The 17239-nt window shown below is 52.8% G+C and overlaps 1 protein-coding gene across 2 annotated transcripts in view; it reads left to right on the forward strand.

Annotated features, from left to right (window-relative positions):
- Positions 1-17239, forward strand: part of CACNA1C (calcium voltage-gated channel subunit alpha1 C) — a 384443-nt gene that overhangs the window by 257191 nt on the left and 110013 nt on the right. For both annotated transcript variants that reach the window (XM_081589902.1, XM_081589903.1), the window contains exons 6-7: positions 5267-5425; positions 13193-13389. In XM_081589902.1, the coding sequence (XP_081446028.1) occupies positions 5267-5425; positions 13193-13389 (356 nt within the window). The remainder of the gene's footprint in view (positions 1-5266; positions 5426-13192; positions 13390-17239) is intronic.

Here is a 17239-nt window from a genome sequence, read left to right on the forward strand (position 1 = left end):
GATGGTGACGGTAGTGAGGATGAGGATGATGAGGATGTTGTTTTAATGACACAGATGATAGTCACAGCCACACATGCTAATAGGAACAAGCAGAGATGACATCGGATGTCTGTCATCAGGGGGCCTTCCTTGGGTGCAGCCTAAATAGTTTTCTCTGAAAGTGACTTCAGCTTCCTCACAACTCCAACAGAATTAGTAACTGGATTCCCAAATCTTCCAGGAATTTTTCTAAGAGGCAAAACAAAATCCAGGAGAGCATGACGCTGACAGATGAGGGAACTGGGGTCCCTGTACACCCAGGCAGGCCGTCTTCCATGTGAGACATGCAGGCCCCTCCGCTGGACTCACTCAGCTGCCCACCTGGCCGGGTCCTCTTCCCCTCGCGCTCAACCTGCAGCTCATGTGTCACTGCCCGAGGACATTTCCTCTGCCCTCTGGCTGTGGGAGTGGGTGGGACCTTCACGACACCCCATCTCTTCCTTGAAAGCACTTAAATAGCTTGTGATTCCATGTCAATTAAGTGGTTATTGGCTTCTTTATAAGTTCTTTGACGGCAAAGCCTCCAGGCCTCATACTGACCACCTGCCCCCATCCCTGGGGCAGCAGGTGGCCCATGGACCATAGCTCAGCAAATGACTTTGAGTGAAAACAAAGGCATTGAGGGTGGTGACCCCAGAGTCCTCCCGTTCCAGCCAACTTTGGTCCATCTGTGAGAAGCTTGCACCCACCATCCAGTGCTAAGCCCAGACCTCCCCCTGTTCAGTGGTCCTCAGCACCACTCCCTGTGGAGTTGCAATCAGGTCTCCTGGTCATTTCTGTTGCTTTCCCACAGCTCGGTAGGAACCGTTGAATCTGAATAGTTGGGACGTGAATGTGCCTTTGTAGCTGCCAGCCAAGAAGCTCTAGGTCCACTCTGAACGATGAAATCAAACAACATCAGCAGAGACCTCTGAGTTGGGGTCTTCAGTGGTTTCTCCACCCCCCCCACCCTCCCCTTTATGCCAGGTGACCTGCATCTGCTTCAGACACACCTGCATGTGCAGTTCGGCCCCCAGGTCTCACAGTCCTCTTTTCTGGGATCTGACCCATGGAGTCATTGCCACCCCCAACCTGCCATCACCCCTAAGGCCCCCACAAACCATCTCCTCACTGGAGCGTGGCTGGACAAGAGGCTCCTGACCTGATGAATCAAAACAGCCTGTTCTGGCCTCAGCCACGCATCATCGTGGGCTAAGCATCACCTATAGCCAACACCTCCAGGCCAGTGTCAACATGGTCTTGAAGGAAGACGCTGTGCCTGGTTTCCATAATCAATGGCTCCTGTCAATCTTCTAAGGGAAAATACCATGCTTTGCATACTCAGACCCTCTACATCTTCCCTAACCTGGAAGTCTGAAGTTGTCCTCAGCAGGAATGCAGACAGTGGTCTGGGTCTCACGGCAGCGTGGAAGGAGAAGAGGAAAGGCGGTGCATGCAGCTCAGCTTCTTCTCCATCCTCACCTGATCCCAGCATCCAGCGAAGCTGCTCCTTCGAGTCCCGTCTCCCTGGAAAGCTGGTGGCTGGGCTTCCTGGGGTGGGGGTGGGGGTGGGCAGTTCATCCCTCGCGAGGAGACCACCCACACAAACTGCAAATGAGAGACTGGACTCCCAGGTTGTATGTTGTGTGCCAGATGGAGCTGTCTGCTCCACATTCCTGCTGTCCCCGTAAGTCCACGTGTGTTTGTCAGGTCTCACGTCCTGATTTAGGGCCAAGAGCACATACTCACCATGGGTGTGGCCCTTCTTGATCTCGTGTGATCGTGTCCACGGGGCCCTTAGTGGTCTCGTGTCCTCGAGGTGCTTTCCAGGCTCGTCTGAACCCATACCTCCTCAGGGACCCTGCTCATTGTCCCCTCTGAGGAAGGCACTGGGGTGCAGAGATGTCGCTGAGTTTTCCAGGTTGGATTGGGAACAGGAGGGGCCTGTTGTGGGGATAGCTATGAGCCAGTTCCTAGGAGAAGCTGTTGAGACTCAGGTCTTGAGATCCAGTTATGTGTGGGGGCGCTGCAGAGAGGGGCACTGAGAGAGGGGCCCTGGTGGCACCTGTACACCCCATCCTGGCTGCTGCCAGCAGTGGGACGGTGGGCACGGGCTCAAAGCCTTTGCTAGACTGGCCTCAGAGGCAGTGGGGCCCTCTGGAAGTAGGGCGAGGCCCCCGCCTTCCCAGAAGATGTCATGAGCGTGTGCTGTTGCTTCACAGATGCGGGTCTTTGATGCTGAGGGGCATGGGCCTGGGCACATGGAGGCATTGGGCACAGTCGTGCAGCCCCCAGCCTAGAGTCGAGCCACCAGCACTGAGCCCTGTGCCTCTCCACCAGCTGTGATGCTTAACCTCTCTGGAACTCACTCTTCTCCTCTGTAAGATACAGTTACTGACAGTACCTACTTCCCCGGTTGTGCCAGGGGGATTGAGGTCATCTTCCTGCCCCAGCAAGCATGTCAATGAGGGCTGGGGGTTTCGGTGCCCTGGAGTCACTCTTCATCCACTGGCTGAATCCCTGCCAAGGCTCCTCCTCCATGAGCTCATCCAGTCACTGCTTGCATCCCTCTGGGGATGGGAGGCTCACTGCCTCTTGGAGCATCCCGCTCCGCCTTAGGTCTGTTTCTTGGACAGTCTATTTGTATTGAACCTGAATCTTCCTGGTTGGCCCTGGCCCCATTCCTGTGGTCATGCTGAATTCCACCACTCTCCTTCTTCAGAACAGCAGGTGAAATCCTGTGAAGGTCATTGACAGCCCCCTCTGTGCGTGCATGCTTCCCACTCCACGGGTCTCGTCTTTTCCCAATAACGTCCCTTGGTGTCTCCGGAAGATGCCTGAATGAGTGGCATGACTTCTGAAAGCAGCCTGTGCACTGAGTCCCTGCTACATGCCGAGGAGCACAGATGAGAAGACAGGCGGCTGGGGCTGTGCATCAGGCAGGCAGCAGCATCCACGGGGGGAAGAACACGTGCTGACATGGGGAGGCTGTGGCTGGAGAGTGCGGTATGGGCCAGAGTCAGGGGCCGTCAGCCGGAGAATACAGGTGACAGCGCGTCAGAAGAGGGGACACTTTGCGCTTGTGCTTTGGGATGAGCATCCCAGGTGCGACATGGAGACAGCGAGCTGAGTGACCAACCCAGCAGCCACAGTGTCCAATGTGCACCCCAAGAGGCTGGGAGTGCCTCCCTCTGGGGGTGGGACCACGGACGAGTTCTTTTTTCGTCCCCCTTCCTTGTGTTTTCTCATTTCTCTATAATAAGCATTTCCCATCTCCTTCATGATGAACATGGATTATTTATGTAGTAACAGTTACTTACACTTGTCTAAAGTCCTGCAAAAGCGAACTGGCAGGACTCAGTATGGTTGGAGGCCCAGGTCTGATCTTGGTGCTCTGGGAGGGAGGCATCCACCACCCTGACAGGAGTGGGTGGGAGCAAAGCATCAGTCAGGAATTCGGCCCTGACGGTAGCCAGAAGCACAGGCGTGACTTCCTCTGGATGTCTTCACAGCCAGGCCTGCAGGCCCTGGGGCCTCGCCTGTCCATTTGCAGAGCTCCCTGTGCCAGACTCAGTGACAGCAAAGCCCCCAGAGCTTGGTGACGGCAGCAGCAGCCTGTGCTTGGCTGTCTCAGGCCACATGTGCTCAGCATCAAGCAAAGTCTCAGTGATGAAAGGGTCAGGAGAGCCCATAAGTCCCCATGTTCACAAAACTCAGCCCAATGTGGGAGGCGGGTATAAACATTTAAAAGCCACTTAATGAACATGTGAATGCAAATGAAGACTCAGCTCCAAAGGAAAGGAATGGTTTCCAACAAGACCTAGAAGAAAGTGGGGGGCCCTGGGCCAAGAACAGAAGGATAAGCTGAGGGAGTTATGGGAAAGTGTCCAGGCCGAGGGAACAGCGCAGACGATGGTCCTGAGGTGGGAGGAAGGATGGCAGGTCTGAGTCTGAAAGAAGCACTGTTGGATCAGGAGTCCAGAGAGGGAGGAGGCTTGTAGAGCAGGAGGACCCTCCTCCCCATCCTGTGTCCCCCTATTCTCTGCCACGTTCCTCTCGTGGCCTGGGCAGCCTCCTCTGGGGATGCCCCCAGCAGTCACCCCGAAAGCCCGAGTGCAGCTCGGCTGTCAGCTTTCTCCAAGGCTCTGCACACCTGGCCGCAGTGTGTACAACCTGCTAATTAACAGAATCACTCGGATCAGAAAGCATCATGTTCTACTGGGAGGCTGCGAAGCCCTCTCATTAATTCGCAGGTGAAATTATTCTGGCTTTTCTCTTGTTTTGCTTCCTCTCCCCAGCTCGCTTAATGGCTGGGGTGAGTCCTCTCAATTAGACTTGTGAACCCCTCTCCTCCAGGTTATGAAGCCTCAGGGACCCCCTCAGGGTACAGGGAGGGAGTGCCCAGCCTTTGGGCACCAGTGCCAAGGGCAGTGGGGGGCAGAGGGGTGACACCCCCAGTGCAGGAGAGGAGGAAGGCTGTCCCCGGCTGGTGGGTGGGTCTGAGACTAACAGTGCCCTGCGGGGGTGACTCAAAGGTGGCGTCTGTGTGACCCTCCACACAACCAGCCTGGACAAGAGGCAGGGAGCCAACCTTTGCCCACTTCTGCCCTGGATGTGGAGACAGTGTCCCCCTGTTGACAGAAGGCCTCCTGGGACCTGGGGGAGGTCTGGGGAGCTTGCCGGCAACCACCATTTACAAATGAATATGTGCAGCCTCTTCTTTGAATGAGGAACATTCGGGGATGATATTTAACGGTTCAGCTTATAAGCAAGGGGTCCTTTTCCCTGTAAGACAGCAGCATGGGCCTGAAACCCCTGGGCGCTGACAAGACCTGAAAGAAGCTTTTTACTTACTCTTTTTTCCCTGAAAGGACCAGGGGACTTTAGAACCCATTTGTTGAGGTGAAACATGCAAACCAGAACTCTCCCTCTAACCATGCTGAAGTGCGCTAAGACAACTCCACCTCCATCGCTAGGATCACTCTCCTCCTCCCGAGCTGAGAGGCCCTTAGAAGGACAGTGTCTGCCTGTCCTTCCATTTGGATGTGGCTCCCGGGGAGGTTTGCGGTCAGGCCCACCTGGATCCACTCCCGCACCCTCCTACCCCAGGCGTCACCCTGACTGTGCAAACTGGAGCCTCGGTTTCCTCACCTGAAACTGGGCAGCAAGACCCTCACAGGAGGCGAGGCTGAGCAGATGGCATGAGCTTCAGGCAGCGGGGTTGATAGCATGAGCTTTGTCGTTGCAGGTCTCCAGGTGGTCCTGAACTCCATCATCAAGGCCATGGTGCCCCTGCTGCACATCGCCTTGCTCGTGCTCTTCGTCATCATCATCTATGCCATCATCGGCCTGGAGCTCTTCATGGGCAAGATGCATAAGACCTGCTACAACCAGGAGGGCATTGCAGGTAAGGGAGGCGCCAACCTTCCCGGCCTCTGGGGAGCCCTGCCTTCTGGCATCCGCGTTTCCTCTGCCCAGAGAGGCAGGGATTTTATTTTCTCTCTGGGGTCTAACTTTTGTGTTTACTAAAAATGCTGCTGCTGCTGCTAAGTCGCTTCAGTCGTGTCCGACTCTGTGCGACCCCATAGACGGCAGCCCACTAGGCTCCGCCATCCCTGGGATTCTCCAGGCAAGAATACTGGAGTGGGTTGCCATTTCCTTCTCCAGTGCATGAAAGGGAAAAGTGAAAGTGAAGTCGCTCAGTCGTGTCCGACTCTCAGCGACCCCCTGGACTGTAGCCTACCAGGCTCCTCCATCCATGGGATTTTCCAGGCAAGAGTACTGGAGTGGGGTGCCATTGCTACTAAAAATGAGTCTCTGTTAAAATAGCTAAACATAAGCTTTGTCCAGCACTGCTGTGTGTGTGTTTGTGTGTGTGTGTGTGTGTTAGTCGCTTCAGTCGTGTCCGACTCTTTGAGAACCCATGGACTAAAGTCCGCCAGGCTCCTCTGTCCGTGGAATTCTCCAGGGAAGGATACTGGAGTGAATAGCCGTTTCCTTCTCCAGGGCATCTTCCCGACCCAGGGATTGAACCCATGTCTCCTGCATTGCAGGCAGATTCTTTACCATCTGAGCCACCAGGGAAGCCCTGTCTGGCACTGATAAGCACTCTCTAAACAAGGCGCTTAGCCAACGCTGCATTTTTTAAGAATCAGAGCTTAGCTGGTGACTCTGTATCCTTCCCCCTTGTGTGGCTTATCATCAACTGTGCCCTCGGGAGAAAGCCCCGCCCTCGGGAGGAAGCCCTGCCCTCAAACGGGAGGGAGCCCCGCCCCCCCGCCCCCAGCCGGGAGGAAGCCCCGCCCCCAGCCGGGAGGAAGCCCAGCCCCCAGCCGGTAGGCGCTGAAGTCACAACCGTGCATCCTTCTCACCTCTGGGATGACCTGGCTCCTCTGCCTCAGTGTTTCTGCCGCCCGTTCGTGGGCCCCCAGTACAGACAGGTGAGGAGGACGACCTGTGACAAAACTTTCCTCCGGGAGGTGTGGCTCTCCACATCCGTCCCATAAGCCAGTGCGTTTAACGAGCCGTGCTGCTCACCGAGTTCACCCCTGGAAGGGCTGGAGTTTGGGCTTGACAGACACTCCATAGACCGCTGTCTTTAGCTCTTAACATCTCAGCTGGACTTTAAAAAAAAACATTTAAATAGAAATCGACAAGACTTTTAAACAGACAAAGTAGTTTAGCACAAAAAGCTCATTTAAAACAATATACTCCGCAAAGGAGTGAGCCGTGTTCGATATATGTGACTGTTTTCAAACAAGATCTTTCGTCTTAGTTTTTTGGCGTCTTGGGGAAGAAAGGAGAGCATCCTCTGAAGCCTTGAAGGACCCTCTGTCCCCTCCATGTCCATCGCTTCTCATTCCCCTTGACCCAGGCAGTAAATTAAACCTGAGCCCCTTGCTTGGGGTGTGGAGGAAACATTCAGTGGAGGGAGCATGAATTATTCAGAAACCAAAGCAGACCACCTGATCTGTGTGGTCTGATTCAGCTTGGACCCCTGATCTGTGTGGTCTGGTTCGGTTTAGACCCCTGATCTGTGTGGTCTGGTTCGGTTTGGACCCCTGATCTGTGTGCTCTGGTTCGGTTTGGACCCCTGATCTGTATGGTCTAGTTTGGCTTGGACCCCTGATCTGTGTGCTCTGGTTCGACTTGAACCCCTGATCCATGTGGTCTGGTTTGACCTAATGGATTGACTGGGTCTTTGTACATGGCCATAGTCGAAACAAAACCCCCAAACTGTGAACCTATGGTCAGAGATTCACACAATTGTTTTAACTTTCTTGATGGTGAGTCTAAGAGGAGACTGTTTTTTCACTGTAGAGAGCATTTTTGGGGTCATAATTATATAAAATAAACTGTCACTTTTAAAAAAAATCTCTTTTAAAATTGAAGGAATTGGGTCTTGACTTTAGCTAAAATTCTGAGATTTTCAGCCTTGCTTAAAGAAATACCCAACATCACAGTGAGTAATGTTCTCCTCCTTAAAGCCTTCTTTTTGTTGGGCTCCATCTGTAGCTGCCCTGAACCAATACATTTACATTGATTGTGCAGCTTCCTTAGGGCTCATCCTAAGACCTGCCTGAGAGCGATTGTAGGACATATAAAGTTCATGCTGTCATATCGAAATGGTCATGACCCGTCTGACCCAGACTTCTCAGGCTGGCACAGGGATGTTGGGTCTAGTGAGCAATGGGCCATGATTGGGCTCACCTGAGCACCGAGGGGGTGGGGTCGTGGTGAGATCCCCATTGGGCAACCGGCCCCCACACGGCTGTGCTCCCTGAGCTGAGAGAGAAACTCACACACACCCCCACCTTGTGGAGGCGTCTGCCCAGAACGATGGGGAGCAGCCAAGGCGGGTTTCCCGCGGGCGCCAGGATCCTGTGGGGCTGCACCAGCACCGCCTCGAAGCCTCTGACTTTGTGGTCTCAAATGGCCAGTAAATAGTGAGTGTGATGGCCCAGGCCGTGGGCTCCTCTGTGCTGGATGGGACGGCCGTAGGCCTGCTGAGACCTCCAGTGGCCCCTCTGCTCTTGGGACGGCAGGACTGGCCTGGCCGGGTGGATGGCCAGTCTGGGAACACACTGCTGTCCATTCCTGAGGGTAAACAGACCAGGAAATGTGCCTGCTTCCTCCCAGAAAACGCCCAGATTATTTATCTGATGGTTTACCTCCCCCGCCATCGGGTTCGGAAGAGAATTGGCCCCCACTGCAGAAACACAGTCAGCCGGGGAGCCCAAGGACAGGCCCCGGGGACAGACTCCTGAGGGAGGAGCCCTGTCAGCCCCATGGGAAGGGGACCTCGCTGTGCGTGGAGCCAGCCCCCCATGGGGAGGGCACCCAGGACACTGGCTGCAGAGCCGATTGTCCCAGCGCCCTGCACCTAATCCTGGGCTGGTCCAAGGACCCTCATCCCACAGTGGTGGGGGCTCCTTCCACCCACGTGGTGACCAGTGCTGACAAGGAGGGACACATACGGGAACCCGGACACACTCAGCACAGCCAGAGGGTGGAGGGCCCAAGCCTGCAACCTTTGACCCCAGCCCCCTTTGCTTTGGAGACATTGGCATCACCTTTGGAATGGGTGTCTTTTTTTAATTTTAGACTTTGGGTTGAATTCCTGAATTTTTCTGCAAATTGAGGTTATGCTGAAGTACCTGAGTGTCCTTGTTTTGGTTTTCTTAAGGGATTTTGCATCCAGTGATTTTTCACACTTGAGACGGCTTCGTGAGTGTGTAGACTTGAGGAAACCTTGGGTGTCGAATCCACACCAGAAAGCTCTGGGCTGCCGGTGGACTGTTGTTCCGCCCCTGGGCTGCCCCTTCCAGTCCCTGAAGACACAGCCTTGGAGACACACGTTCCCTAATTCTGGAGACATCTGCAAGGCGCCTTCCTTGTTCCTCAACAGACACATCACCATATGTCCATCCTTTTTGTCTCTGGTTGTCCCATCTGTTTGGTGGCGCTCGAGCCAGGTCACTCTGAATCGCTCTCCCAAGCGCACTAATTACCCCTGAGACTGGAAGAGAGCTGGATGGCTGAAACCCAGACATGAAATCACTTTCTCTCTATTCACTCCTCAAAGTTGGGGCCTCAGAAAGTAGCTGGTTTTGTCTTTGGTCATTTCTCCCTGGAGCTCCTTGCTGGCGTTTTCCCAGAGTCCCTGCTCCTGCTGGTGTTAACCACACTTCCAAAATCTCTCTCATCTTCACCTCTGTTCTTCTGCCACAGACTTAATTTGGAACTTCCCAGAATGACCCCTTCTCGCTCACTTCTGCTTTGAAACGGGGAGCCCGCATGGCTTCAGCTCTTTCTCCAACCTCACACTCCCACCTTCCTCTCTGGGAATTCATGGCTCTGCAGAAAACCCAACATGTCTTCATGTTTAGGCTAATTTCCCCTCACCCTCAAGGGCACGTTGCCAGGACCTGCTGATCTGTGTGTGTTCACATTTTCCAAGTGTTCCCTTTAGTGCTTTTTATAGACACCTATTTTTACCAGATTGTTATTGCTCCTTAATTGTTCTCGAATCTTTTTTTATTGTTGTTCAAGACCAATTCAGGATAGCAGAGAGGCACTTGATCCTGCAGACAGACTTTCTGAATCTGGTCCTCTCTCATTTATTAATGAGATTGCATCCCCTGGACTCTGTTTTCTTTCTTAATGAGATTGCATCCCCTGAATGCTGTCTTCTTTCCAGCATCCATTTATAAAGCCCTGAGATCTGTGCTCCTTCCTTGAGGACACTCTGAACCCACTCTAGCAGCCTTCACCTTTTCCTTATTTCGGTTCCGAGTAATTGGGATGCAAGGAAAGCTATCAGATCAGGGGTCCCAGTGCAAAGATTAGCAGCATCTTTACTGCACTAGAGAGCAAGACCCGAGAAAAAGAAACCCAAGTTTCTGTCTATATTGTTCACCTTCTCTTTTGTCTTATCTTTCATCTTCCAGCACTTTTGTCACAGTGACTGAACACATCATCCCAGAAAGCCATCACTAGACCAGTGGACCCAACAAAATTTATGATCTGTTTGGTTCCTGGGTTTCCAGTCCACTTACTCTCAATTTCTAGGTGCTTGTCATCCACTTTCTTATGTATTCCTTAGGTCTGAGGCTCACTTTTCAGGTTCCACTCTCTTACAGCCTCCCGTTACTTAACCTCACATCCAAATTTGCAAAGACTTCAAAAGTTCAGAAGTCAACAAAAACGGACTCAAGTTCCTTTCCATGAAGGGGGTCTCCTGGGGGCCAGACCCCAGGGTAGGAAATGGTGCAGACACTGTCATCCCCCATATGATTCAGGGACCAGGGATCCCCTGGGTCGTTGCACACGCACCTGACCTGGAGCACCAGGCCTGGAACAAGCCAGGAAGCCGCCCTGCTCACAGCAGCCCCAGCCTGGAAGCCGGCCAGCCAGCTGTCCATCAGCGGGCAAGCGGATAAACCCACAGTGACCTGTACATCCGTGGAAAGGAACAGACCACAAAACGTGATGCCTCATGAAAAAATATGGACCCTAAAGCCACCTAGTGTGATTCCATCCACATGAAATTGCAAGGCAGGCAGATCCATAGACAGACGGCAGGTGTGACTGCTGGGGGCTGACTACAGGCGGGGCTCAGAAATTTGGGGCGGTGGAAGCATTTCCAAATGGGTTGTGGTAACGGCTGGACGGCTCTATAAATTTACTAAAAATAACTGAGCTGTCCGTGCTCACTGATGACTTGTCCGGCATGTAAATTATGTTTCGACGAAGCTGTTGAAAAGAGAGAGAAAGGCAAAAAGCCAAGACGACACAGGCCGGCGTGTGTCTCCAACCGCACAGCTCAATTCATGCCCCAAAGGGTTACCCTCAGTGAAGATTTAGCATTAGTATTCCTCTGCTGTCGTCCTCCGGGGAGTGAAAAGCTGTAATCTGAAGCCACAGACTGAGAAGCAGCCCAGCAGCCAATAGCCTCAACACCGAAGTCCTCGCCCCCAATTACTTGGATCTGTCAGAAACCAGAGAGGACCCTGGTGGCCTGGAGTCTCCGAATGAAGGAGGACAAACAAACTTTCTCTCTGAGGCACATCCTGGGGGCACATCCTCACTGCCTTTTGAGTTGTTTGCTAGAACGAAGGTCCATTCTGTTATCCCTGTTTCTTTCTAAAAGCCCAAGACGATGCCCTTAATTTCTCAGAGTTCTGCGAATTCCACGCCATTACCTCTCGCAACTGGGACCAAGACTCTCAGTATTTTACCAAAATGGAAATTCTCAGCTCAGCCAAGTCTAGTTCAACCCACCAATGACCTCTGCATGAAAAATAGCCTAACTCACTGATTTCCCAGCACCTCTTCCTAGAGCGTGGAATTAGCCTGAGCACAGCCTGCGGCCATGGGAGATGTTAAGCTGTTTCCTGGAAAAGCCAAGAGGGCTCCATACCAAGGAGCATCCTTCCCATCTCCCATGGCCTCTCTGTCCTGAGTAGAGGTCCAGATGGTTTTTCTCTCCTGAAGATGCTGGAGAAAAGGGCAGGAGACAAGGTTCCACATGACACGACCACGCAAAATACTGCAATGGCGTTGTTCCCTGGGGCTGGGATAATGCTCTGTAGGGGGTACTTTTCGCCATCAGAATTTGTTCTCCGTCCTTCATCAAGAAGCCATCCTCTGCTATAGAGTGACCTGCATCCCTGGTGAAGCATCATGTTACATGCTGCATGGACCTCTGGGGAGTCAGGAAGTGTCACTGAGCAGGATCTCTGGCCAATTACGTGAAAGAACCTTCCCATCAACAATACTGAGGGATCCTGAGAAAACTATAATTGAAAAAGACACATGTACCGCAGTGTTCATCTGCACTATTTACAATAGCTAGACCATGGAAGAAACCTAGATGACCATCGACAGATGAATATAGATAAAGAAGCTGTGGTACATATATACAATAGAATACTACTCAACCATAAAATGGAATGAATTTGAGTCGGTTCTAATGAGGTGGATGAACCTAGAACCTATTATACAGAGTGAAGTAAGTCAGAAAGAGGAAGACAAATATCATATATTAACACATATCTACATGGAATCTAGAAAGATGGTACTGATGAAACTATTTGCAGGGCAGCGGTGAAAATCCCGACATAGAGACAGACTTGTAGATATAGGGGAGGAAGGAGAGGGCAGGACAAATGGAGAGAGTAGCAGGTAAACATAGACACTAGCATGTGTGAAATAGATGGCCTGTGGGGATTTGCTGTGTGACACAGGAAGCTCAAACTGGGACTCTGTGACAATTTAGAGTGATGGTATGGGGTGGGAGGTGGGCAGGAGGTTCAAAAGGGAGGGGACATACATATGCCTATGGCTGATTCATGTTGATATGTGGCAGAAAACAATGCAATATTATAAAGCTACTATCCTTCAGTTAAAAATAAATAAATTTTTTAAAAAACATACTGGGCAGGTGGGATGAATTGGGAGATTGGGAATGATTGACATGTACACTATTAATACTATGTATATAATAGATAACTAATGAGAACTTAGTGCTCTGTGGTGACGTATATGGGAAGGAATCCAAAAAAGGGGATATATGTATACATATGGCTGATTCACTTTGCTGTACAGCAGAAATTAACACAGCAGTGTAAAGCAACTATACTCTAATAAAAATTGTGGGGTTGGCCAAAAAGTTCCACAATATCCTACAGAAAAACCTGAGCGAACTTTCTGGCCTACCCAATAATTTTTTTAAAAAACCCACAATGCCCTCACCCTAAACTCTGGCATTCCCACAGAAATGTCTGCAGATACTTGAGCACCAAAAACAGAAGTCAAGGCCTCCCCTCTGCGTTCCAGGATGTTTTGCTCAGAGTGGTTGCCTCATAGTCAGTCATATTTTTCTCGGCCATTTAACGGGCAGCATCTCCTCTGTCTTTGAAGTCAGTCCAGGTTAAATACAGTTGTACACACTCTGCTGAAAGCACCGACCTTCTGCATTGACAGCAGCCTGAACGAGCACCTAGCGCCATGTGTGTTCGCTTGTGTTTGGGGCGTTGGTGTGACTGTGCTCTGCGCTGTCGCTGCTGGGTCCTTTGCCATCCCATCCACTGTTTTTCTAACTTCTCTCTTCTTTCTCTGCCCATCCCTCTCCCCGACCCTGCCTCCTTATCTCTTCCCCTGGTCACTCAAGATGTCCCAGCAGAAGACGACCCCTCACCCTGTGCCCTCGAGACGGGCCACGGGCGGCAGTGCCAGAATGGCACGGTGTGCAAACCAGGCTGGGACGGGCCCAAGCACGGCATCACCAATTTCGACAACTTCGCCTTCGCCATGCTGACTGTTTTCCAGTGCATCACCATGGAGGGCTGGACCGATGTCCTCTACTGGGTATGTGCTGGGCCGGGCGGGGCGGGGAGCATCCGCCTTCCAGGGACGCGCAGTCCCACGCACACCAGGAGGAGTGAGGACCTTGATTTCTTCCAGGTCTTGCATGAGAAACAAAGCCCATGAGCCTCTCTCTGCTCATCAGCCCAAGAAAAGTGTCACCTCTCATTTGTCCTCCACAATGGGGACCCCAGTGGGGCTACAGCCGACCTGACACAAGAGTCCTCTTGTAGGGCTTCTCCCACCCCATCCATGTCCTGCCCATGTCCCCAGGGGAGCAGGAGGGCACACGCTCAATTTCTAGGGCTAAAGAGAAAACTCAGGCCTGGTCTTCAAAGAGGAAAGCATTTTTATTGAATTGTGCAGCATCGCGGCATTCTATTGTGTTTTACCTCTCATGTTGATCTTACTTCGTTATATCAGATAGTCCATCAGACAAATGCATAGCCAGCCTCCTCACTGCTGACAGAACGCTCTGCTGGTCATGTGATGCGTATTCAGAAATGTCACTTCTCAAGTGCCAACCAATCAGCAGTAAATCTCCTTTTACCTTAAAGATGCCCTTTTATTAGCCAGCAGCTAACATGACTTTGCCAGCATCCGAGCTGTCGAGGGGCAGGTTTTCATGCAGCCTGCCCCACAGGCAAACATACCATATTTGATCTGTCTTCATTCTGGCAGTCAAGTCCATTATTTGTAAAAATCCCAGAAAATGTCATTCTTTGTAGGATCTCTTACTTCCACGTGAGAACTGACTTGCCAGAGCCCAGTGCTGCACTCCAGCGTTTGGGCGGAAAATGCTTGTTGTCGGGCTTGAGAATACCATTGCGCCCAGAGTTTTGCAAATAATGAAGTGGATTTGGCTGCCCTGAAAACAGTCTAAGAGGCTGTTTGGGGAGGGAGGGATGCCAGGCTGCCAGGCTGGGAAGAACCAGAGCCAGGAGAGGTGTCCACCCCCGCCTTGGACCAGGAGGAGGAGTTCTGGAACCTCTCAGAGATGCTCTGCACATTCTGGGCGTTGTGGCTGCTAAACTGTTTTCAACAATTCAGAAGCCCTCTTCTCCCAGTTTCTGGGGGCAGACTGAGACCCTGCACTGCCGTGAAACGTGCTTCTCTCTTCATAGAACCAGTTTAAACTTGCCCACGTGCCTTGAACCCCACCAATGATATTCAGTGTTCCCTGCTTGACAGGGGGTGCCTGGGGTCCTCAGGATTCAGACACAGTTACATCCAACTCAGGGCAGGGAAGCCAGCTAGACTGTACTGAACAGTGGCGGTGCCGTGGGAGCCCTGGTAGAGTGGCCATGCAGCTTCACTCAGAAAACACGCAGGTCTAATCACCTCTCCCTCCAACCGAGATGAACATTGGCACACATCTCCCAGGCTCGTACTCAGTAAGAACTTGGCTTTGAATAATTTGTGAGACAAAGGGAGATGAGCTTACTCTACCCGGGCAAGTTTAATTTCTTTTAGCAAAGCAGATAGAATTCAAAAGTGGCCCTAAGAAGTCCTTCTACCTGGGGTGGGTCCCTCTGGCCAGCCAAAGACAGAGACGTCCTCTGCCAACGGGCATCGTAGGACATGTGGTCGTGTGGGACTGGGCTCAGGGGCCTCACCATATGAGCTCCAAACCCAAGCCCTACGTTGCCATGGAAACACCTCCCATGGCATCAAATTGAGGGCAGGACGGCAGTGGGTGGGGGGGTGGGGGTGGGGGAATAGGTATAATTTACTTTGCTGATGGCCTGATGTATTTTTGTGATCCTCCTTCATCCCTCCCTCCCGCTTCCCACCCGCCCAGCCAGATGTGGTCCAAGGAGGTGCTGTCACAGTGACAGCCAGCTGGGGGTTGAGAGGAGCTCGCCCGGCAACCAGCAATTTTCAACAGCTGTGTTGTGCTTCCCCCTTCTCGCCCCTCCAGTGGGGGGAGGTGGTGATGAGCTCAGGCAGGGCATGGCAGTGTCAGAGGTGGGGCCAGTCCCCAGCTCATGGGACGGCCTTCCCCTGACCTTCCCAGCACCTTCCTAAGTGGCTGAGCCGTGTGTGCATGTGTGTCTGTGTATGGACACACGTGTGCATGTGTGTGCACCTACTCACACACGCACATACCCCTGAAGGTGAAAGGGGAGCTCCTGGTGGGTATTTTGAGGGAGGCCCTTCCTAGCCCAGAGCGCCTGCCTGCTCGCTCTCCTCTGCTTCTGTACCCTCTCTGGTTGCTCCTCCTTCCTCTCCTCAGGCTCCTTCTCCCAAAACTCACAGACTCTCACACCCCTCTTTGCTCTCCTGTAAAACATGGAGCTCTCTGAGCAGGGAGGGGCCCGCTCCCCAGGGGACAGATCCCGAGGGTCGGCTAGGGGACAGACGCCGAGGGTCCAGCCAGGGGACAGACACCAAGGACCGGCCAGGGGACAGACGCCGAGGGTCCAGCCAGGGGACAGACTCCGAGGGTCCAGCCGGGGGACAGACACCGAGGACCGGCCAGGGGACAGACGCCAAGGGTCCAGCCAGGGGACAGACTCCGAGGGTCCAGCCAGGGGACAGACACCGAGGACCGGCCGGGGGACAGACGCCAAGGGTCCAGCCAGGGGACAGACACCAAGGACCGGCTAGGGGACAGACGCCGAGGGTCCAGCCAGGGGACAGACTCCGAGGGTCCAGCCGGGGGACAGACACCGAGGACCGGCCAGGGGACAGACGCCAAGGGTCCAGCCAGGGGACAGACTCCGAGGGTCCAGCCGGGGGACAGACACTGAGGACCGGCCGGGGGACAGACACTGAGGGCCCAGCCCCAGCCCCTGCAGGAGCTCCCAGAGGGCCCCACGCCCTGTGTCCGTGGAGGGCAGGGCACAGGGCATCTGCAGGGAGGCATGAGTGTCCCCTGAGCTCCAAGCAGGGCTCTGAACAGGATTTCAGCCACCCTGCTCTTCAGGAATCTCAGTGCCTCAGCAACTGTACATGAAGGGGTCTCTGTTGACCTCTGCCCATGAGGCCCTCTTCCCAGGCCCCCGGACTCTGCTTCCTGTGTGACATATACCCATAGATATGCACTCACGCATACATACACATACGCACACACATATACATACATACACACGCGAGTGCACATGTATGCACCATGGCCACTGATCTCTAGCCTCGGCGCTACTGAAATATCCCTGGTTTATGAAGAAGGTCTTTTGCCTCCAATCAGGTGGAATTGGGTGTTTGACCCTATTCTCTCCCGTTCCATCTCCACCTCTTCTCACTGCCTTAAAGGTATCCAGCAAGCAGAGCTGGGGAGCTGAGCTCTACCAATGACCAGAGAGCCGCTCAGGGTGAAAAGTGGAGAAGAGTCCTCATCACCCAGAGACAGCACCTGGCTCTAATAGGGATCAGGTAGAGAAGGTGTCAGGGTCCCTGGTACCCCCAGCCCTGAACCCTGAGTCTGCCCTAGGTAGGGCATTACTGCTCAGCACCCACGCAGCTTTAAACAGAGAATCTGTTACCTAAACAATAAACTCCTGGCTTATAAACATATTAAGAGGGGGAATTCTCATCTCTCAAAGCTATAATTTGTTTACTTATTAAGTTTTGTTTTATTCATTTTGCTGGCATTAGGCAAGTTCTTATTACTCAGTAATTCAATTGAACACACATTTAGTGAGCATTTACAGGGCCCCCAGGCCTGCGCTCAAGGAGTTTGGGTCTAATTGGAGAGACATGGACACAGAGAAATGTGGCTCCCACACAGGACCCGGTGAGAGCAGGGAGGGCTTCTTGGAGGAGGCGGGATTTCGCTGGCCCATCAGTTTCACTGAGTGGGGAGCAAGAGAGAAGGAAAAGCCAGCTTTACGCCAGTTTGGAACCTGGACAG

This window comes from Giraffa tippelskirchi, chromosome 4, assembly GCF_054371585.1.
Source record: "Giraffa tippelskirchi isolate mGirTip1 chromosome 4, T2T-mGirTip1v1.2.pri, whole genome shotgun sequence".
In the NCBI taxonomy this organism is placed as follows: Eukaryota; Metazoa; Chordata; class Mammalia; order Artiodactyla; family Giraffidae; genus Giraffa; species Giraffa tippelskirchi.